The 23,252-nt window shown below is 41.6% G+C and overlaps 1 protein-coding gene across 1 annotated transcript in view; it reads right to left on the reverse strand.

Annotated features, from left to right (window-relative positions):
• Positions 1-23,252, reverse strand: part of COL19A1 (collagen type XIX alpha 1 chain) — a 424,857-nt gene that overhangs the window by 127,817 nt on the left and 273,788 nt on the right. Inside the window, exon 15 of the mRNA XM_070450224.1 lies at positions 8,383-8,436. Coding sequence (XP_070306325.1) covers positions 8,383-8,436 — 54 coding nt within the window. The remainder of the gene's footprint in view (positions 1-8,382; positions 8,437-23,252) is intronic.

The following is a 23,252-nucleotide window of genomic DNA, read 5'->3' on the forward strand; positions in this document are numbered from 1 at the left end:
CTATGGACTGTGGTGTGCCAGGCTCCTCTGTCCAAGGGGATTCTCCAGGCAAGGATACTGGAGTGGATTGCCATGCCCTCCTCCAGGGGATCTTCCCAAGCCAGGAATTGAACCTGAGTCTCTTATGTCTCCGGCATTGGCAGGCAGGTTCTTTACCACTAGCGCCACCTGCGAAGCCCTGATGAACTGGTATTTGTATTTAAAATATAGGATAAGCATAAGATGTAACAAAACCCTGAAAATAAAGTTTGAAAATTGTGCAGCTTTATAATTAAGCCTCATACACTGCAGAGTTTCCAGACATTGGCTCAACATTCTTTTCCTAGAGCTCTTCCAGTGGAAACAGTAGAGGGAGCTGCTGCCCCATGTTACAAATTATGTGAATTTCTCTTTTCAAATAAATCGCTGTGCTGAAATGTGACACATGTGAGCCCACTGCTCAATTCTCTTACCACAACAATGAAACAATGCACAAAGACAATACCAGGAAAAAAAAGAAAAGAAAAGAAATCAAGAGCTCTGCCTGCAACCGAGGGGAATAATAACACATTTTCAAATTATTGCCGTTTTTAATAAACATGTTTACAGTGATGATGAATGAGAAGTGAGGCAAATGTCAGAAGGTGGGCTCAGATGTATGGCTTTTAATGGCTCATTAGTTAAATGCTTTGCCCTGCCCCACTGCCAGCTCCTCTGCTCTTCCTTCTAAAGGAACAAAAACCCAGAGTACTTGGAAATAAACTAAGGCATTTTACGTCCTGAGACTCTCCAAGCCTCATCCTAACACAAGGCCCTATTTTCCATTCTTTATGCTGCTCAGATGACTGGAAGGCTTTACAGACAAAGAAATTTTTTTTTTTTTTTTTGGCGAGTAAGTGAAGATGGCCGGGACTTAGAGAATATGACATCTAATAAAATTCAGCAGCTCGCCACAGATGAACAAGTCCATGAGGACGTCAGTTCCACAAAATAAACCAGGGGAGAAAAAGACCTTCCTGTTGATGTGCTGATAGCATCACCTGATGGGAGTACCTTGTGTGTGCCTTCAAGAGCAGGTTTATACATCCAGACAGCTTATTACATACTCATTCACAGAGCATGCAGTCTTGCACATGAGCAATTCACTGACAGACATTTCAGTCTGGGTTAACTGGATTTTGAACATAAAAGTTCAAAATAATATGAGTGTATTTAGGGTATGCTTAAGATAGAGATTTACATTTCCAAAAAGTTCTTTCACATACATGGCAGGCGACGCTCGCAGCAACTGTGGGAGGCAGATGAAGCAGGTGTTATCATTTCAAGTTTATGGAAAAGGAAGCGGAGACCTGGAAAGGTCAGATGAAACATCCCAGAACATCTACTCAATCCCAAGGCACCGCAGTGCTGGGTTTTCACATGGGAACATCAAGTCCTGTTCTGGGTATGCTTAAGTAAGGCTGACCCTAGTCCAGCTGCAATGCAGAAGCTTGTCTTTCAGACCTGGGAGCTAGCAGAATAAAGGTAGCTTTAGGGATCCATTCCTGGGTTTCAACCCCTACTTATACTAGGGGAAGATCTCCTGGAGAAGGAAATGGCAGCCCACCCCAGTATTCTTGCCTGGGAGATCCCACCGACAGATGTGCCTGGTGGGTTAGAGGATGGGGTCGCACAAGAGTCGGACATGACCTAGTGACTAAACCACCACTTACACTTGAGCCGTCCCAGTCAAGTTACTTGATGCTTCTAAGCCTCCTTCACCCCACTGTAAAGTGAGCATCGTTTATGCTCTCACAAGAGCTGTGACGATACGGCACTGGCCGTGGAGCACCGAACACAGAGCAGGTGCTGTGACTGCCTGTCCTGACTCATCTTGCTCCGTCTCGGGTTTCTGCTCTAAGTTCCTTCCCCAGGCAGATGCTTAACGGCCTCATGCTTCCTCTCTGAAAACCTGCTTTCAATCATAATCTTAGTGGATTTGCAGGTACTATCAATCCAAGGCATCTCGACCTACTGGTTTCCCACCAATGAAGAATATTCATTCAAACTAAGATGAGAGAAGTCACTTGGGGGAATTTGGGAGCTTTCCTTTGTATAGGAAAGGTCAGCTCTGCTTACTAACAGGAAACTGGACCAGCATTTTATAAAAGGTATGTTCATCATAAAGGGTTGTTGCCAGCTCTAAGATTGAATCAGTTGCTCCTCAATTATAGCATTCCAATTGAGAATAATTTTATTATACACAGATTACATTCATGTAAACGTCAACTAAAGCTTTCTCAAAGAGAAAAACAATTTGCTATAAAGTATGGAAAGCTAAGTCGGAGTAATACACATGACTTTGATGAAACAATAATCTTTTTTTGATGAAAGAAAATCTAATAACATTAGTTTAAAAAAATCTACTTTTAGTAAATATCCCTTTATTAGAATTTTTTCCCCTAGGAAATGTACTTTCTTAGGGTGAAAAAGGTTTTCCTTCCACACACACAAAGTGGTGGGAAATTATTTTTTGTAAACAACTTATCTTTTTGGCACAAAAAGATAAGTTTCTTAAGAAAGTAAAAAAAAAAACACAAATTTGGCCTTAGAACAAAGAATCAAAAGTAGAATGGTTGGTTACAAAGTTTTAATTATATGAGATGCTTCAGGCCATTCAAGATTTCTTTCTTTAATTTTCTAAAATCTTTGACACTCCCCTGAGTGTCAAACAACACTGCCTCTGATTTAGGGAAGATTTTAGGGAACATCTCGTAAAGCCTTGGAGGGAAAAACATTTTCTTGAAGAAACTGAGCAAAGCATGCTGTTATCCAAGGGTCCATGCCTCCTGAAAACTCCTATTCCTTGGTTCTTTTCAGACATCCACAATGATCAGAATAAATCAATAAAAGAATTTCCCCTAACTTTTCTGAAGGCTAATTGCTCAAACACATGTGCTAAAATTGTATACTACACTATTCACTTATTTGAGGGACAGTACATATTATTTGATTATTGTTCGATAAGAGAGAGCTAATATTTTTTCTGTTTCACACTGTCATGAGGCAGTGTAACATGTGCTTTAGGAATCTCACAGGCAGCCAGCAGGGTGAGTCAGACGCCATCTCCCAGTCTCAGTTAGAAGGGTCTTGGCTCTATCAACCTTCCCTTCTTTCTCTTGTTACTTCCTTCCTGCTGTGAAGTAGGGCTCAAATCACATACAGTATAACATGGAAAAAGACAAATAAATGAAAAACATGTTGATCTAAAAATGCCCACAGGTAAAGGGGGACATCTCTCAAGCTATATGTGAAACTGAAAGTTGCTCAGTTGTGTCTGACTCTTTGTGACCCCATGGACTATACAGTCCATGGAATTCTCCAGGACAGAATACTGGAGTGGGTAGCCTTTCCCTTCTCCAGGGGCTCTCCCCGACCCAGGGATCGAACCCAGGCCTCCCGTTATTACAGGCGGGGCAGATTCTGCTGGATTGCTGGATACCCTGGTTCTATTCCTGGGTCAGGAAGATCCCCTGGAGAAGGAATAGGCTACCCACTCCAGTATTCTTGGGCTTCCCTTGTGGCTCAGCTGGTAAGGAATCCACCTGCAATGCGGGAGACCTGGGTTCGATCCCTGGGTTGGGAACATCCCCTGGAGAAAGTTATATGTAAATGGTAATAAAATACAAATGACTGTATGGGACATGCTGACAGAGATAAAAGATACTCTGCTGGCCTTTTAAACAGTAAATCCTATGAGAGTTGCATAGGATCTCACTCTCTCAACAATCCAACCACCTTCCCACTAGAGTCACCTATCAAGAGACCTGTGCCTAGGACGCTCCACTCCGAGCTCCCACAGGCTCCTCCTGGCTTCCTGGGACTCATGGCACTCCCAGCCAGTCTGCCAGGACACTGCCCGGGCTGGACCCGACCTGTCAGTGTTGGGGCCACAGCTGCCCGGGTTCCTGGGGCTCAGCACCTGTGCTTCTGTTACGGCTGCTTCCCTCTGTCAGCAGCGCCCAGCCTGCTCTCTCCTTCCCTTCTATTTGCTTTACTGGACGAATCTCCCCGATTTTAATATTAGCAGAAACAGCTTTATCGAGGCATCTGCTGTGTGTGTGTTCAGGTCCTCAGCTGTGTCTGACTCTTTGTGGCCTGCCAGGCTCCTCTGTCTACGGAACTTTCCAGACAAGGACACTGAAGTGGTTGCCATTTCCCACTCCAGGCTATCTTCCCGATTCAAGGATTGAACCTGCATCTTTTGCATCTCCTGCACTGGCAGGCAGATTCTTCATCACTGACACCGTTTGGGAAGCATAACTGATATATAAAGACGTGCACACATTTAATGTGTACAACGTGTGAATTTAGACAGATGCAAACACCTGTGATTCGATCCCCACAACCAAGGTAACTGATACATTCAGCACCTCGCAGGGTTTCCTGTGTCCCTTGTGTGTCTGCATGCATGTGTATGTGGTAAGAACACTTAATGTGAAATCTACCTTCTTAATGAAATGCACACTACTATATCACTAACTATAGGCACTATGCTGTACAATGGATCTCTGGAAAGTAACCATCTCACAAAACTGAGACTTTACACCCAGTACCCCCACTCCTCAGGCCTGGTAGCCACTACTGTATTCTCTGCTTCTACAAATCTGACCATTTCAGAAATCTCAGAAAGTGGAATAAGGCAGTCCTTGTTTTGGTGACTGGCTTATTACACCCAGCATAACATCCTCCAAGTTTACCCATGTTGTTGTGATGAGCAGGAGTTCCTCCATGTTTTTAAGGCTCTACCTTTATGCCTCAGTTGTCAATTCCAGAAGGAAACCACCTTGGCATTATCTTTTCTAAGTTTTCATCCTCTAGTCCTATTTTCTGTGAGCTAAACCTAAATATGTGAAAGGCAAGGACCATATCATATCCATTTTTGCAAACCCAGCTCTTAACAGGGTGTTAGACACAGAGTAGGCCTTAAATAAATGTTTAATAGTTTGCAAAACTATTAAACAATGTGAATTAAGGACAGGTTAATTTTTTATAAGCCCATTTTCTGAAAATATTAGTTAATATGATCATGAAAGGACTGATTTGGGAAAACTCTGATCATTTCTAACCAGTTGGGAAATAACAGTCCTCTTGCTAAAGTACATTATGTTTAGAAAAATTAAACATGAAGATGGCATATAAAAATTAAACATGAAGATGGCATATAAAAATTAAACATGAAGATGGCATATAAAAATTAAACATGAAGATGGCATAAAAAATGTGGGGAGCCAGGTATTTCACCTCTATTTTCAATGCTGCTCTTAACTAATTCCTGCAAGAATGACCAGGTGCTTCATGGGACTTTATATAGTATGGTGGCATGCATGACATGCCAACCAATTCAACCAACCATGTAAATAACTTTAAAAATTCAAAAGCTGATAAAAAATGCACCCCAAGATAGAGTTTGATAATACTTGTTTCAGAGAAAAGAAATTTTAACCAACTAGAGGAGTTATCCTAGAATTAAATTCATGTTGTAAATTGTATGGCAGAAACCAACACAACATTATAAAGCAATTATACTCGAATTAAAACAAAACAAGACAAAAGACAGAGTTTCCATGAACCACAATTCTTTAAAAAAATGAGCTGATGGTATAGTCTAATACTTTTAAAACAAAAGATAACTGTGAATAAGAACCTTTGGGGGGGGGCATGGATTCTTCTTCCTTATTTTCCAGTTTAACAAATTGATATTTTCTAATATTACAAAAGAGAGTAAACCATTTTTCTTTCAAATACCATGTACTCAGGATTTAATGAACACTGTGTATCGGACCCATAGCTGAGTTTATATTCTAAATCTAACACTTGAAATAAAATAACTACCTCTCTCTCCCAAACACTTTGACAATAAACTAAAACCTGTGGAATTGACTATTATAAACTCTTTCATATGGCTGCATGTTCCTTAATCTTCTAAATTCTTCAGCAAAGTCATTTGATCTATAGCTGAGAACTCATTCCAGGATTTGGTATAATCCTCTTCTCTCCTAGACATTTGGCAAGCTTGTCATAAAGACCTTCATCATTCAAACTCCTCCTTTGAGACAACAATTATCTTGTCTTGAAAGCAGTGTCATACATTTAGAAAACTATGTGATGGTCTAATCTTGCCTGTTAGCTTGTACCAGCTTTTCTTGTTTATAGCACAAGACAATTACTGAAAATCCTACAATGTGTCTTCTCTTGCTAGAAAATTTGGAATAACAAAGCTGATTCCTTTAAAGACTGGATTCCAGGATGTCCAATTTATGCCTTTCCCCCCTCACTTGTTTCATAACCAATATCAACTGACAGGAGTACATTGCTAAGAGAACAATTTACTTGAATGGTTAAATGGATGAAAGGAAACCAGGATAGAGCAGCAATCTTGTTTATTTTTGGCACGTGACCACACCCTAAGGGACTGCTAGGAGGTCTAGTCTAGAGCCCTCTAGTGGTGGTACAGGTGCTTCTGGTCTTTAGAAAGAGACTCAATTCACCATCTTCATTTTCTCATCTACAAAGTACATTCATTTGTTGACTCATTCATTAAATAATTAATAGTCACATGCTACATGCCAGAAACTGTGTTATGCAATGATGATAAAGCAGAGGTTCGAAATAAATTCACAGGCAGTGGCCAGAAAGATAAGAAAAATTAGAGTTGAGTTACACAGCAATGTGCTCCCTCTGCAGGAGGTTTAAGCTCATAGGATCGTGGACGATGACCCTCTTGTGCTGAAAACACCTGCAAGGGCTACATGGGAGATCTGGGGACTGAGCGGAGCCCTACAGGTGGGGGAGCTCACCTGGACCTCAGGGAGAGCATTCACAACCCATGGCGTTTTGAGATTATAAAGAAAGATGGCACTATGGGTTGCAAAAGGAGGAAGGGCACAGAAAAGGATAGACAAAGAGAGGCAAAGGGCAAACTCTGAAGGGGTTAGACCGGTCTGCAGAAAATGTGGACCCCATCTAGAAGGAAAGGGATGCCATTAAAGAGCTTTCAACCAAAGACCTACACAGTCAGAGTTATGATTTAAAACATTACTCCACTTGTAGAAATTAGAGGCCAGGAGACCAGCTGGGAGAAGGCTACAAAAACAGATACAAGTTGACAAGGGCCTAAATAAGGCAGTGGCATGAAGAATGAGAGCTCCTAGGACATAGAATTCACATAACTTAGGAACTATTTGGATGTGGACAAAGAGAGAGAAAGCAAACATCTGGGATCATTTTAGAGTTTAGCTTTGGACAGACAACATTTGTAGCATGCAGAAGACCTCCAAGTACAGATACTGAGCAGGTGGTGGGGTGTAGGAGTCTGGAACTCAGGAGGATGTCTGGGTGGAAAGAGAAGACTGAGATTTTTTAAACCATGCAACATAGAAATAAGAGAAGAGGGAATAGCTTTAAGAAAGGAGACCGAAAGGATGGATCCAATGAAAGGAGAAAAATATCAGTATCTATGAACCAAGAGAATAGAGTTTCAAGGATGAAAAGTCAACAGTGTCAATTTCTATGTGTGCATTGTGTTGTGCGTTTAGTTGCTCAGCTATGTCCAATTCTTTGTGACCCTTGGGACTGCTGCCTGCCAGGCGCCTCTGTCCATGAGAATTTTTAGGCAAGAATACTGGAGTGGGTTTACATTTCCTCTTCCAGGGGATCTTCCCAACTCAGGGATTGGGCCTGCATCCCCAGTGTCTCCTGCATTGTAGGGAGATTCTTAATCTGCTGAGCCACCAGGGAAGCTCATGCGGCAGTGAAATAAAGTGAAGCCTTAAAAGTGCCCAGGGAATCTTGTGACTCAGACACGCTGGTGACCACAGAGGGTGCAAGGCAATGCAGTTGCTTGGACATACACCAGACTCTAGGAGAGTGAGCAGGAGCACAAGAGATGGAGCATCTCTTGTAGAAACTTGGATAAAGGAAAAGATGAGCTAACTGGCTATGAGATCTTTATGAGTATCTTTAGCAGCAACATTCTATGAAGTTTTACTGGCAACACAGCTGTATCAAGAAAGGTGGGCAAACTTCCACAGACCCCTAACTGACCACCAGGCTGGATGTGAAGACACGGAGCAGATGGGGCGCAGGTGGGTTCAGCACGGGATTTGCTGATCTGGCACGTGGCTTGGGTCACCGTACAGTTGATGTACTTACTCACGAACAGGAATGAGGTGGGTGGGAGCCAGGGCAGCCAGCGACCAGCCTCCCTGACCTCTTGTTTGTGATGGTGAAAAGCATAGGGAACACGACCATGTTAAACAGTGGAGAGATGGAAATTATTATCTACAAGGGATTAAAGTGACCTGTAGATGAAGACACAGACATACAGACAGGCTTTGACGAAACACACTACTGTCTACTCACAGGTGGTCCTGGAGGCCCTGGTTTTCCTGGAGGCCCTGGTTTTCCTCGTCTTCCCTGGAAACCAAACAGAAACAGATAATAAATACTGTGATTCCATTTTATTTTAAGATGAGACAGTATTAAATGGAAGTTCAAAGACAGTAAAAATTAACTCAAAGTTAAAAAACAATCCCAAGTCCAAATGACCTTTAAAGGTCAGTGAAGTCTAAAAGCTATGGGACAATTCTTAACAACCAGGACGAGAACAATAGTGCTGGGAATGAATAAATCGTGACTCTTATTAGCAGCCCTTTACAGGCTGTCTACCTTGACTCTCTAGCAAAGTAATATAAAATATCTGAAAGGTTGGCTAAGATTAGCATTTTATCTGATAATTCAATGGGTTCAGGTACAATAATCAATGCATTTGTCATCTTAAATTGGTATTTTCAGAGACTGATCTGAATTTCAATTTTAAAGGAGTTTCCTAAGGGTGAGATTAAGTATTCAAAATATATTTTTCTGGGCTCCAGCCTGGAATTACCAGTTTAGAATCTCTGGGAAAGGGATCCATGAATCTGCACTAAAAAAAAAAAAAAACCCCAAAAACAAAAAACCAAAACCACTTCAGGTAATTCTCGTGTTCACTAAAGTTTGAAAAGCACTTCACAAAGCTCTATTATAATTATATACCTTGTGCGAAGCATATTACCTAGCTCTTTTCTTCCTTTTGGATGGCTAGGCTGTTTTATAAGTGAACTAAAATGTTCACTCCTTGCTTATTAATCTTCATTACTGTAAATGACTGTTAACTCACCAAGTTTACAACTAGCTAAATTACAATAGCAAGAGTCAGAATGACAGTTCTAAGTATCTGTATATTTGATATCATTTGAAGAACATTTATTATACACTTATTTTCTTAATTTTTTTTCCTTTTCTAATAGAAGGAAGCAAGCTTAGGTATGGAAAGTGTACATTTTGAATGAGAAGCATTTCTGAGTATGGTTTCTAAATATGATCATTCTCTTTCATTGTTATTAATAACTTCATTTTATTACCATATTGGTAGTACGTTAATACATATTAAGGCTTGCCACTTCAAAAGTAAAAGTATTAGTGATCTTTCAATTCTTTTAGAGGAGAATTGTGAGCACAAACTCTCACGAAACTGTGAGAAAGGCCCAATTTCACTGATTAACTTTCTTGCTCTGAAAGCATCAGGGAAAATTTCCTGATTTCTTTGGTCTTCACCTAGGCTTGGAGTGGGGTAAGAAATCCAAGATAAGCAGAAGCATTAGAGCAAAGTTTGGAAGGTAGGTTAGCACATAAGACACTGATTGCATGGGGAATGCTGAAGGCAAGTTAAGATCCTACTATCAAAGACTCTAACAGCAGCAGTTGTTTTCAGGAAAAAAAATCGTGGTTAACATCTACAGAGCAGATTTTTAAATAATTTTTATTAAAACCAGAAAGACAATTAGTAGTATTTTCACGTACCTTCTGTTTTAGAGTTCTGAACCCTGGAGTTCTTTATAGGGGTTGTAAGATTGGAATGAATATATAACATTCTGTATACTGAATAAAAGTTATACATATGTACATACTTTACTAGTCTTGCATTTTATATATTCTGAAAATCAATATATTGCATCTTTTAGTATATGCAAGTCAATCAGCCCCTGAGGATTAATCAATGATAAAAAGTTGACTTAGAAAGTGGAAGTGCTGTAGTTTATTAACTCACAAGAGCACAAAGAAACAAAATCAATGACACGGGAGGAGGTGCTCAGTTCTCTCTTTTAGGTTGAGGTAAATTAAATCCACAGGACCAACTTCTGGTGCAGTCTCTTTTCCTTAAAGGAGACATATATTTTGCTTGGGGCAGGAAGTGGGGAAAACGAAGCTACTGATCACCTTTTACCCCAGCGTTCATACTGAACATAAACAACTCCCAGGTATTGTAACACAGCGTCGGCACGGCTGAGGGTGAGGAGTAAAAAGCATTCGTGGTTCTGTATGGTATGGGGAAGCTTTGGAATTCTTGAACATCACTGCTGATTTACACTGTCATTCAAGTCAGCCTTGAAATTATCGGAGTGTGTGGGTGCATCTCTGGAGGAGCACAGGGGGAATGCAGATGCTCTTCACATCTCCTTGCTAAGAGTGGACAAACAGGCAAAATGTTTTTGAGCAGGGGTCCCCAGTCTTTCTGGCACCAAAGACCAGTGCCATGGAAGTCAAGTTTTCCACGGATGGGAGTGGGGGGGATAGTTCAGGCAGTGACGTGAGAAATGGGAAGCCATGGCAAGTTGCTGATGAAGCTCCGCTGGCTCACCCACCGCTCACCTCCTGCTGTGAGGCCCAGGTCCCCAAGCAGGGGCCAAGAACCCCGGTTTTTGAGGACTGTCAAATTATCAGGACATATTATACACAGCAACTTTGGCAGTTTAAATGTTTGAATTTCTAGTAACATCTGAAGTACACTTCAATATTTTCTTTTCCAGCTTTACTGAGACATACCTGACATGTACTACTATATGTTTCATGCGTACAAACTGATGCCTTTATCCACTTCTATATTATGAATAAAGTTAGTGAATACTTCCATTGCCATACATAATTACCATTTGTGTGTGTGTGTGTTGAGAATATTTAAAATCTACTCTCTCATCAGCTTTCACATATAAACACAGTATTGTTAACTACAGTCACCATGCTGTACATTATAATTTCCCCAAACATGCTCATCTTCTAACTGGAAGTTTGTGCACTTTGACTGACATCTTCTCATCCCCCGCACCCCCCGCCTTCAGCCTCTGCTTCTGTGAGTTTGGCTTTTTTAGATTCCATATTCTGGGGCTGGGGCTAGGAGTACCCCCCTGATGAAGATGGAGGAACCATTTTTGTGTATTTGTTCCAACTTCTGTCTTATGTCAGGCCCTTCATCACAGGGCTCACTCTAGACCCTTTGCAAAGTGAGACAAGAAGTGGAGACTCAGATGTGGATTGGGATGAAAATCCCGGCAAAAAGCAGATAAATGCTGAGCTGGGCATGGCCATGCTGACCAGGACACCTGTTACCAGGTCGTCTTCTGTTCAGGAGCAGCTCTGACCAGTTGGAGTCTGGTTGAATCTCCAAATGGTTGGAGACATACTGTTTCCACATAATTTCAATTGGACTAATCCAATACTTTTCTTAAGACTGGAGTATGAAGCATAAAATGCAGATCTGCCATGTCAGGTGCCCAGGACACCTCAAAGTGCTCAACATGTAAGTTTCCTGTGTCCAATAGTGCGAAGATTATTAGACAGCAGTTTCTGTGTTTGTCCATTGATTTAAACACAGTGGTGCTCTAACCTTATCACACATCATCACCCTCAGGGGCCTACTTGAATCCTCAGGAGGCCTAGTTGAAACAGACTGCTGTCCACACTTCCAGTCTGAGATGGGACTTCACATTTATAACAAGTTTCCAGCAACGTTGCTGCTAATGGCTTGGAGACTACACTTGGAGAACTCCTGTCCTAAGCCTCAATCTCTTATTTCAAGTTCAGGTGATCTTAAGTAGCCCTTAATTCTAATAGCTTAGAACAGAAGTGCTGGGTTGGTTCTGTGATCACATGTCTCTTTAAGAATAAAAACCTCACTGTCAATTTCAGGACCACTTGGATTGGAATCCCAGTCTCTTCCCTTATGGAAGCTTACTGTGTCAAGATGTCACTGCTGTAAAATTGGTACTTATACTTTGTAGCCCATTTTAATTAAAAAAGAGATCATATGGGAAACTCCTACCACACAACATGGTTAGAATGGTTAGTTTCAAAAAACAGAAAATAAGTGTTGGCAAGGATCTGGAGACACCAGAATGCTTATGCACTACTGGTGAGATTGTAAAGTGGAGCAACTGCTATGGAAAACACTATGCAGATTCTTAAAACTACCATGTGATCCAGAAATCCCACTTCTGGGTCTATATTCAAAAGGACTGAAAATCAGGGTCTTGAAGAGATATTTGCACACCCATGTTCATAAGCAGCACTATTCAGAATAGCCAAGAGGTGGACGTCCAAACGTCCATGGACAGTTGAGTACATAAAAGAAAATGAGGTGCATACAATGGGACAATATTCAGTAGGGAAGAAAATTCGGTTACATGCTACAACAGGGGTAAATCTTGATATGTGTGTGTGTGTTTAGTCACTCAGTCACGTCTAACTCTTTACGACCCCATGGACTATAGTCCACCAGGCTCCTCTGTCCATGGAATTCTCCAGGCAAGAACACTGTGTGGGTTGCTAGTCCCTTCTTCAGGAGATCTTCCCAATCCAGGGACTGAACTTGGGTCTCCTGCACTGCAGGCAGATTCTTTACCATCTGAGCCACCAGGGGAGCCCAAACCTGGATGACATCATGCTAACTGAAACAGACATAGTAAAATAAGCCACTAAAAGACAAATACAGTATGATTTCACTCATATGAGGTACTTAGAGTTGTCAAATTTATAGAAACAGAAGGTAGAATGGTATTGTCCAGGACCTGGGGGGTTGGGGGATCTGGGAAGTTATTTAATAGGAACAGAGTTGTAGTTTTACAAGATGAAAAGTTCTGGAAATCTTTTCACAGTGATGCAAATATACTTAACACTACTGGGCTGTACACTTGAAAATGGTTAAAATGGTAAATTTTATGCTACTCGCTTTTTCCCACAATTAAAAACAAAAACAGTCCTACTATAATATCTGATAAAATAGTAATAATAAATGTTAGTTCTTTTTTGCCGTGTCCTTCTACCATCCTTTAGCTAATTATCTATTTTTTTAATTTAAAAATAAAGTAAATTGTAGATTATTCATACAAGGTAACACAATATGTGATGGAAATTAATGGAATACAATTGCATGCATCGATATGGTTGAATTGTGTAAACATATGTTCATCAATTTATGTAAGGAATAAAAGCAGGCAATACTAATCTAAATTGTTAGAAGTTGCAACAGGTCACTGATGTGGGATTTGGGAGGAACTAGGAGCATTAGTGTCAGACTTTATTTTTTGGGGCTCCAAAATCACTGCAGATGGTGACTGCAGCCATGAAATTAAAAGATGCTTACTCCTTGGAAGGAAAGTTATGACCAACCTGGATAGCATATTAAAAAGCAGAGACATTACTTTGCCAACAAAGGCCTGTCTGGTCAAGGCTATGGTTTTTCTAGTGGTCATGTATGGATGTGAGAGTTGGACTGTGAAGAAGCTGAGCACCAAAAAATTGATGCTTTTGAACTGTGGTGTTGGAGAAGGCTCTTGAGAGTCCCTTGGACTGCAAGGAGATCCAACCAGTCCATCCTAAAGGAGATCAGTCCTGGGTGTTCATTGGAAGGACTGATGCTGAGGCTGAAACTCCAATACTTTGGCCACCTCATGTGAAGAGTTGACTCACTGGAAAAGGCCCTGATGCTGGCAGGGATTGGGGACAACAGAAGATGAGATGGCTGGATGGCATCACCCACTCGATGGGCATGAGTTTGAGTAGACTCCGGGAGTTGGTGATGGAGAGGGAGGCCTGGTGTGCTGTGATTCATGGGATCGCAAAGAGTCAGACACGACCGAGCGACTGAACTGAACTGAACTGAAGAGCATTAGAGGGCTTACAGGGTTGGTGGTGCTGATGTTCTGTTTCTTGGACCATGTGCTGGTTATAAGGGTGTTCGTGCTTTGTGAAAACTTACCAAACTTTTATCATCAGGATACATGCATCTTTCTGAACATATCCTATATTTCAATAAAATTTAAAAAAAAAAACAGGAGATTTCTACAAAGGAATGATTTTACTTGAATTATCAAGTGACTTCACCCATCTGCATTTTCTGCATGGGTCAATACTGGCAGAAGGGGGGAAAAAAATCAATGTCTATTTAAATAAATGACATCGACAAATTTTCAACAGTAAAAATAACCTGATGCTTCCAGGATGACTTGCAGTGTGAGAGCACATGGATCTTAAATTAGCTACTTGATTTATAAACACTTGGACATCCAAGAGCATTAAGAAGGCAAGAATGCAAATAACGGATGACTGGTACTTATCTGACAGATGGTTTTTGTTGTTGATAAGGATGATGATGAGAAGGATAAGTTTCAGAAGTAATCAGACTGAAATAAAGGGTGACATGCAGACCTCAAGCCCACAGAGGAGATGTGTATAAGTAATCTCTCTAAATTGCCAGGTCTTGCTAAAGCAGCTGGCTACTCTCCAGAATTCTCCTATTACCACGTGTGTATGTAGCACACTCTTAGGCATCAACTCAGCCTGAACAAGGTACCAAGGAAATGTCAAGGAAGAGGAGACAGGCCCTTGAGTGGCACCCACAACTGTGAAGGAGGTGTTAATTACACAGGAAAACATTACAGGCTATCTTGGAAGGTTAGTTTTCCTTTTTTACATTGTGAACGGAAATAAGATTTATGACTGATGTAAAACGTTAGCACATTTTGAAATCAACGACATGTGAAAAAATGGGAGAATACCCGTATGAGCAATGCATAATAGCCTAAGTGAATTTTATGTCTTAACATCTTTAAAAATACATCTAAGACAGCAACGAGGCTAGTCATAAAGGTCTCATTATTTCAGGGATCAGACAAGTAGCTCTTGTAAGGACATGGGAAGAGGATATAATTCAGCATGAACAAAGAATCTGATAAAGGCTCAGAGCTAAGGAAAGATGAATCCATATTGTGGCGCTATTCCTGGTGTTGCTTTTTTCGTTTAAGTTAGGATCTTAAAATGTCTAAATCATGTCACAATTTCTCCATCTCTTTGTTCCCTTCCTTTCTTCCTCTTGGATGGACTCTACCTATAACTAATGTGGCTTTTCAAAAACAAGATAGAAATGTGACAATATTAACTAGCCCCTCAGCTACAGTTGAGTAAATGATAATCTGAGTAAACAACACTTCACTGAAGCACTGGTCTGGGCCAAATGGTCTGGTCTGTGGTCAATACGGCCTACAGTCACTGTTTATTATGTATAGTGTTGCTAATTTGATCATGAAGATAAGTTAGTCAAGGTCTGGCCTCTTAAGTGCCCTCTGATTGGATGAAACCAAAATCAACTTTTCCTTGTATGCTCCAAGCTGTCCATGAAACATAAACATCTATGACACATGATTATTAAAATGGCTACCACTGATCAAATGCTTGCCAAGGTCCAGTCACTGAGTGACACATACACATGCGTCCATGCTAAGTCATTCAGTCGTGTCTGACTCTTTTCGACCCTATGGACAATAGCCCACCAAGCTCCTCTGTCCATGGGATCCTCCAGGCAAGAATACTGGAGTGGACTGCCATGCCCTCCTCTGGGGATCTTCCCAACCCAGGGATCGAGCCCGCATCTCTTTGTCTCCTGCAGGCGGGCTCTTTACCACTAGTGTTACCTGGGAAGCCCCTTACATTATTTCCTTTAATCTGTCCAAAACCACTGTGGGTGGGTGATACTGTTCCCTTTTTACACAGAGAGACATATTAAACACTGAGCTCCAAATCACTCTCCTTTTAATTGGTGGGGCTAAAATTTAAACCCTAGTGTATCTGATCTTAACACCCATAATCCTCAGGATTAAGGCTTCCTTAGGGGCACGCGGTATCCTGGTCGTTCACAATTTCAGTTACTTTGCTGCTTTAACTGTGGCGGTTCTCTTGTTTTCTCACCACCAAGCCAGATTTTCAGATGTCCCTGTAGCTTGTTACTTTGCCTTTTGGAATTTAGGTCTTCCTGGTTCTCACCGCTCCCATGATGGCTGTGCACCCCTGCCTGCTGCCAGCAGGCCAACCACTAGCTTCCACGTAGACTTGTCTGGACTCCTGATAGTCTTGCCAAACCACCAGCTCTCTCAGACTCAATTGTGAGCTCTGTTTTCTGTGCCCGCCATTGCCAATCTCTGCCAAGGCATTTGGTTCATCTCAGTTCATGGGTGGGGCGGCGGGAGGGTGTGACTTAACTGCTTCCTGACCATCTGTGACACATTTTATCATCTTTGAGCAACAGAGAGAGGGTGCTAGAGACATCCCTCCCCCAAAATCTGGAAGCTCACCTCAGGCTGCTCACAGACTGGAGGGGAAGAACCAGGCTTGGACACTGCCTTCCTTGTCCAAGAACTATGCTCTGAGAGCTCATCTCTAAGGACTGTCAGAGCCTCAAGCGTCTTTCACTTTTATTAAGGGAACTGTCCCATTTTCTACACCTAGAGTAGGTAAAATAAACATGTAGAGGGACAAACAACTGCACATAGACCACTTTAAATAGTGGACTTTTAAATAGTGTCTTATTTAAAAGAAACATTAACAGGAAAGCAAGAAGATGCGATTCTTCAGTACGCTTCAGTCACGCCAGAGGCACAGCCCTTAAATAAGAAGGAGCTCAAATAAATGTAAAAAAAAAAAAAAAAAAAAAAAAAAAACCAATAAACACGCAAATAAATGTAAAAAAAAAAAAAAAAAAAAAAAAAAAAAACCAATAAAAAAATAAATTAAAAAAAAAAAAAAAAAAAAAAAAAAGAAGGAGCTCAGCTCTATCAGTCAGCACTGGAACAAAGAAATCATTTATGACATGACGACACACTTTAACATATGAAATGTACCCTCAAGGGGTGGAATTTCAGCACTGCAGTTGTGATGAGAAGGACTGCATTGACCAGCACCAAATAAATTCGTAGGAATACATTTTGTAGCTATGCAACAACTGCCTGTAAGCAAAGAGAACTCCTGAGGATCCAGAAGATGAAACGATGAGGGTCATCCCATTTTGAGACACAAGAATTTTCAGTGCATAATTCTCAATACGCCAATTTGAATTTAATGGTTTAAATTGCATTTAGAAATTTAAACTGACTTCAAACCCTATCAAAAAGATGAGAAAATTTATTCAGTAGAAATGTACTGTGTCTTACATACTGTTCTAGGGGGAAATAGGGCTTCCCTTGTGGCTCAGATAGTAAAGAATCTGCCTGCAACGCAGAAGACCTGGGTGTGATTTTTGGGTCAGGAAGATCCTCTGGAGGAGGACATGGCAACCCACTCCAGTATTTTTGCCTGGAGAATTCCATGGACAGAGGAGGCTAGTGGGTTACAGTTCGTAGGGTTGCAAAGAGTCGGACACAACTGAGTGACTAACACTAGGGGAAATATATTAATGATTAAGGCCTGGATCTTGCCTTCAAGGTAGAAGAAGAGGGACAGTTATTCACAACAGCTGTTTGGAAAGTGTTGTTCATTCGTTGGAGGTAAACTCAGGAGTTCCTGGGAGGGATGGTGAGACTTTAGTTCCTTCCCAAACCTTTCAATAACTCTCTCCAGCTTTTAGTCTGGCAGGGGAAGTGTGTGTGGTGGGGGGTCACTGGGATGGGACAGAAATGTTGGGGGAGAAAGCTATCTGCACACCCTTGGCAATGAGAAGGGGCTAGAGTCCCTCTGACAGAGATGGCTTCCCCAGACACTTGTGCCCTGATTCAGACGCGTGTCCTCTGATACTTACTGCCAACTTGTCAAGTACTGTGCTCAGAAGGCATTTCCCAGTCCACCACTACTTGCTCTTTCATAACTGACTTTAAGTATTGGGACTACGTATTGATGACCTTCAAACATTGAATGCCATTATGTAAATACTAGGTATGCTTTTTCTTGAATACTCTTCATTTCCTTAAACCTAGCATCCAAGGTCACTTGCCAGTGTGACTGGGTAAAGGGAACTCTGAATTTGTCCTCATCCATCAGCCTTCCCACGGTTTCTCTTTCAGACCCAACCTTTCCCCAGAGTAAGGTTAGGGTGTCCTGGCAGAGCTGGTACTACCTCAGTTAGCCCTGCAAGAGACAGCTGTGGCTCACTTGCTGGATTCTTTCTATGTTCTCCTTTGACTTTTCCATCCCCTCTAGAGAAGAATTCTTCAGGCAGAAACCCCAGATACATCTTTTCCCAAGCATCCTGCTACACAGTATGTACATACATGCTGCTGCTGCTGCTAAGTCGCTTCAGTCGTGTCCGACTCTGTGCAACCCTATAGACGGCAGCCCACCAGGCTCCGCCGTCCCTGGGATTCTCCGGCAAGAACACTGGAGAGGATTGCCATTTCCTTCTCTAATGTATGCAAGTGAAAAGGGAAAGTGAAGTTGCTCAGTCGTGTCTGACTGTTCGAGACCCCATGGACTGCAGCCCACCAGGCTCCTCCACCCATGGGATTTTCCAGGCAAGAGTACTGGAGAGGGGTGCCATTGATTTCTCTGATGTACATACATACATACATACATACATACATACATATATATATACATACGCACATAAAACCTAACCAACTGCTTTTTCAACCACTTGATAACTTTTAACTCATCATTTGCTCAGCTGTGCTTAGTCAGGTCATTCAAGATGGCTGTTCTCTTGCTCTCTGTACATCCCCTGCCCAACCAGTGCCTGCTTCACCTGTATCAACTGACATGACTGACCTTCCTACGGACCTGCTCCAGGTCCCAGCTGTGATTTTTCTTATCAAAGGGCAGTTAGGGGTCTCACAGCCCTTTGTTTGTTTCCCTGGTAACTAACCAGCCCACCCTTCAGCAGTTCAGTTCAGTCACTCAGTTGTGTCCGACGCTCTGAGACATCAATTCCCCCATAACTAGTAATGGCCCCAGGACCTTGCTTCAAACATGTAAGCTCCCCATCCATTAGACCACCAATGCCTCTGTTGCTGACCCTGGCTCGCTCTTTGGTCTTTAAGCTGGGCAAGTGCAGGCCTTAAAGGCCTGTGGAGTGCAGTCCACCACCCTGCCACCTCTTCACTGCATTTTTGTAATAGAGCATAGTTCCCATTCTCAGCTGGCCTGTGCCCAGATTCAACCATTAATTCATTCAACAAACATTTAATGAGTCCTTACTGTGGGCCAGATCCTTCTCTGTGCTCTGGAATTACCTCGAATCCATTCTGTCCCCATGGAGCTTTTATTCTAGTGGGAACACTGATAGTAATACATAATACAAAGTTTTTCCTCTCTGCCAGACATCATTCAAAACAGTTTACATCTATGTACCCATTGAATCCAGCCACAGGACTGGAAAAGGTCAGTTTTCATTCTAATCCCAAAGAAGGGAAAGGCCAAAGAATGCTCAAACTACTGTACAATTGCACTCATCTCACACACTAGCAAACTAATGCTCAAAATTCTCCAAGTCAGGCTTTAACAGTATGTGAACTGTTGACTTCCAGATGTCTAAGCTGGATTTAGAACAGGCAGAGGAACCAGAGATCAAATTTCCAACATCTGTTAGATCATAGAAAAAGCAAAAGAATTTCTGAAAAACATCTACTTCTGCTTTATTGATTACACCAAAGACTTTGACTCTGTAGATCACAACGAACTGTGGAAAATTCTTAAAAAGATGGGAATACCAGACCACCTTACTTGACTCATGAGAAATCTGTATGCATGTCAAGAAGCAACAGTTAGAACTGGACATGGAACAACAGACTGCTTTCAAATTGCACAAGAAGTATGTCAAGGCTGTATATTGTCACCCTGCTTATTTAACTTATATTCAGAGTACATCATGAGAAATGCTGGGCTGGATGAAGCACAAGCTGGAATCAAGACTGCCAGGAGAAATATCAGTAAACTCAGATAGATGACACCACCCTAATGGCAGAAAGTGAAGAGGAACTAAAGAGCCTCTTGATGAAAGTGAAAGAGGAGAGTGAAAAGCTGGCTTAATACTCAACATTCAAAAAACTAAGATCATGGCATCTGGTCCCATCACTTCATGGCAAATAGATGGGGAAACAATGGAAACAGTGACAGACTTCACTTTTTTGGGCTCCAAAATCACTGCAGCTCATGACTGCAGCCATGAAATTAGATGTTTGTTCCTTAGAAGAAAAGCTGTGACCAAGCTAGATGGCATATTAAAAAGCAGAGACATTACTTTGCAAACAAAAGTTCATCTAGTCAAGGCTATGGTTTTTCTAGTGGTCACATATGGATGTGACAGTTGGACTGTGAAGAAAGCTGAGCGCCGAAGAATTGATACTTTTGAACTGTGGTGTTGGAGAAGACTCTTGAGAGTCCCTTGGACTGCAAGGAGATCCAACCAGTCCATCCTGAAGGAGATCAGTCCTGGGTGTTCACTGGAAGGACTGATGCTGAAGCTGAAACTCCAGTACTTTGGCCACCTCACGCGAAGAGTTGACTCTTTGGAAAAGACCCTGATGCTGGGAGGGATTGGGGGCAGGAAGAGAAGTGGACGACAGAGGATGAGATGGTTGGATGGCATCACCAACTCAATGGACATGCATATGAGCAAACTCTGGGAGTTGGTGATGGACAGGGAAGCCTAGTGTGCCACAGTCCATGGGGTTGCAAAGCGTCAGACATGACTGAGCGACTGAACCAAACTGATCCATTAAATCTTCAAAGTGTTCAAAATATCTGTGAGGTATCTGTTTTACAGATGAGACAGCTGAGTGACAGAGCACGTTGCCTGAGGTCACATGTCTAGTAAGCAGCAGAGCTGGGACTTGAATTCAGGAGACTTGGCCGTGTCATTTCTGGTCATCACCATTGTGCTGTGCTGATAACTGTGCTTTTCTGTGCAAATCTGGTAACTACGTGAGTAGAGACATAAATCCTGAGTAGCAATATGAATCACAAAAAGCAAAGCAAGGGAAAAGGGATACAGAGTTAGAATGTGTGCAGCTTCAGACAGAAAAATCAGGGGAGCTCAGCAGACAACTGAACCAAGTGAATCTGTGGGCCGTGCAAGGGCTGAGAAGGGACATGGAGCAGAGGAAACATTGAGAACGCAGCCCTGAGCACAAGTGATTGAAGAGTCAGCAAGAATCAGGGGTGGCTGGAGAACAACAAGCCAGTTGATGGGTGGCTGGCAGAGCAGATTAGCTACTTTGATTGTGGTGGGAAACCATTGGGAGTTGTTGTAATTGGGGCCACATAATGAGCCTGACCTAAGTACTTGCCTGTGTAGATAACACAGGAACAACTGCTGCAAACTCATCATTTAATTCAGAGGCTCAATAGAACTGGTTGGTTGTAGGTTATCTGATTTAGATTGCTTAGGGCAACATTTCCTTCCATTTGTGTAGATAATCAGGAGTTGATTATCTATATAGCACTTTGTGATGGTTAAGTTTACGCCTCAAATTGGCTGAGCCAGGGTACCCAGGTATTGGGCTGAACATTTTCCTAGACGTTTTTGTAAAGGTGGTTTTCGAATGAGATTAATGTTTAGATGGTGGTCTTTGAGTAAAGCAGGCTGCACTCAGTAAGGTGGGTATCACCCACCAGTGCAAAGCCTGAATGGATGAAAGACTGGCCTCCCCCAGGCAGGAAGGAACTCTGCCAGCAGACAGCCTTGGACTTGAACTGCACCTCTTCACTGGGTCTCCGCCTCACACATTTTGGATTTACCAAAACTCGACAACCGTGTGAGCCAATTCCTTAAAATCAATCTCTGTCTCTGTCTCTCTGTATACACATCCTGCTGGTTATGTTTCTTTTTTCTAGAGAACTAACACCCATTTCCACTTACTGGTACAAAGGATTTTTTTACCTTCCTTTAACATTACTGACCATAATATCTATTATTCTCTGATATTTCCCCAGGCCATTGTGTTTGACTGAAAAAAAGACATGAGGAAGTGAGATATACTTTATCCTTCACTGGGAACTATGGTTTGAAATAGAGGAAGCTGTATTATTTAAGTAGTCTTGCAACACTTACATAAAGACATTAATAATTTAATGAACTTGTACTCAAGGGAAGAAATGTTCTTGAAACATGTCAGGATGAATTTTCAAGGGAAAGACCTAATTAGCAGTGTCTGAAGACTATGTCATCACATTTAGAAAACAAGAACTAGTCCCCGCGGACAGAATGGTGAGTTAGACTTTAAAGCTTAAACTACTCCTGTTAATATGTATGATTAATGAGCAATATATCAGTTGGTTGGCCTCAGTCAAGTGAAAGACCTTGCAGGGGGAAAAAAAAAAAGGATGTTTAAATTAATATACACAGAGCTATGCAAAAGCAATTTATAATCTTTTTTTATATTATGATTAACTAATGACTTAGAGTCTCTATTGAGAAAGGATGCCATAGCTTGTACATCTTTTAAAATATAGAATCAAAGTTACAAAGATGTCTGAAAGTAACAGATGACAGAAGGTCTCAATGACTTCAAGAATGGGAACTCTGGGAGGCTGTGCAGAAATAATTGTTACATTACTCTTTTTATATATGTGCAAAAAAAAAAAAAGCTCTCAATGTTAGATCACAGCTGAAAAATCAAAAGCTAGGGGAAAAAGTTTACACTGAAGTACTTATGTCATCTGGAGAGAGAAATAGCAACCCACTCCCATATTCTTGCCTGAAGAAATCCCATGGACAGAGGAGCCTGGCAGGCCACGGTCCATGCTGTCACAGAGAGTCGGAAGCGACTGAGCACGCATGCAGTTCTGTCATTATCTTGTCCTTACACATAATAAAGTACTTTTACCAGATGATTATTTGGAGAAAATCACATTTAAGATTAAGTTAAGTCCATTGAAAGGAGAGAGCATGTGAGGTGGGGTCTATTTGATGTCAAGATCATCAAAGGCAAAAAGAAAAATCTGAACACGTGTTTATATGATTCTAAACATACAACTATTTGGTAATATTTGCACGTTCATCTGGACGTCTGGGTTTCTAAAGACAGAACCTTAATTTAAGTCCTTCAGAAACACCGACAGCTAGAACTACAAGAGTCAATGCTGAAAGCAATCAAAATAACAGATCTGTTTGGAACTAGAATGAGAAATCAACTGCCAGAAGAATACAATGAGTGGAG

Source organism: Odocoileus virginianus, chromosome 19, assembly GCF_023699985.2.
Source record: "Odocoileus virginianus isolate 20LAN1187 ecotype Illinois chromosome 19, Ovbor_1.2, whole genome shotgun sequence".
Classification (NCBI taxonomy): Eukaryota; Metazoa; Chordata; class Mammalia; order Artiodactyla; family Cervidae; genus Odocoileus; species Odocoileus virginianus.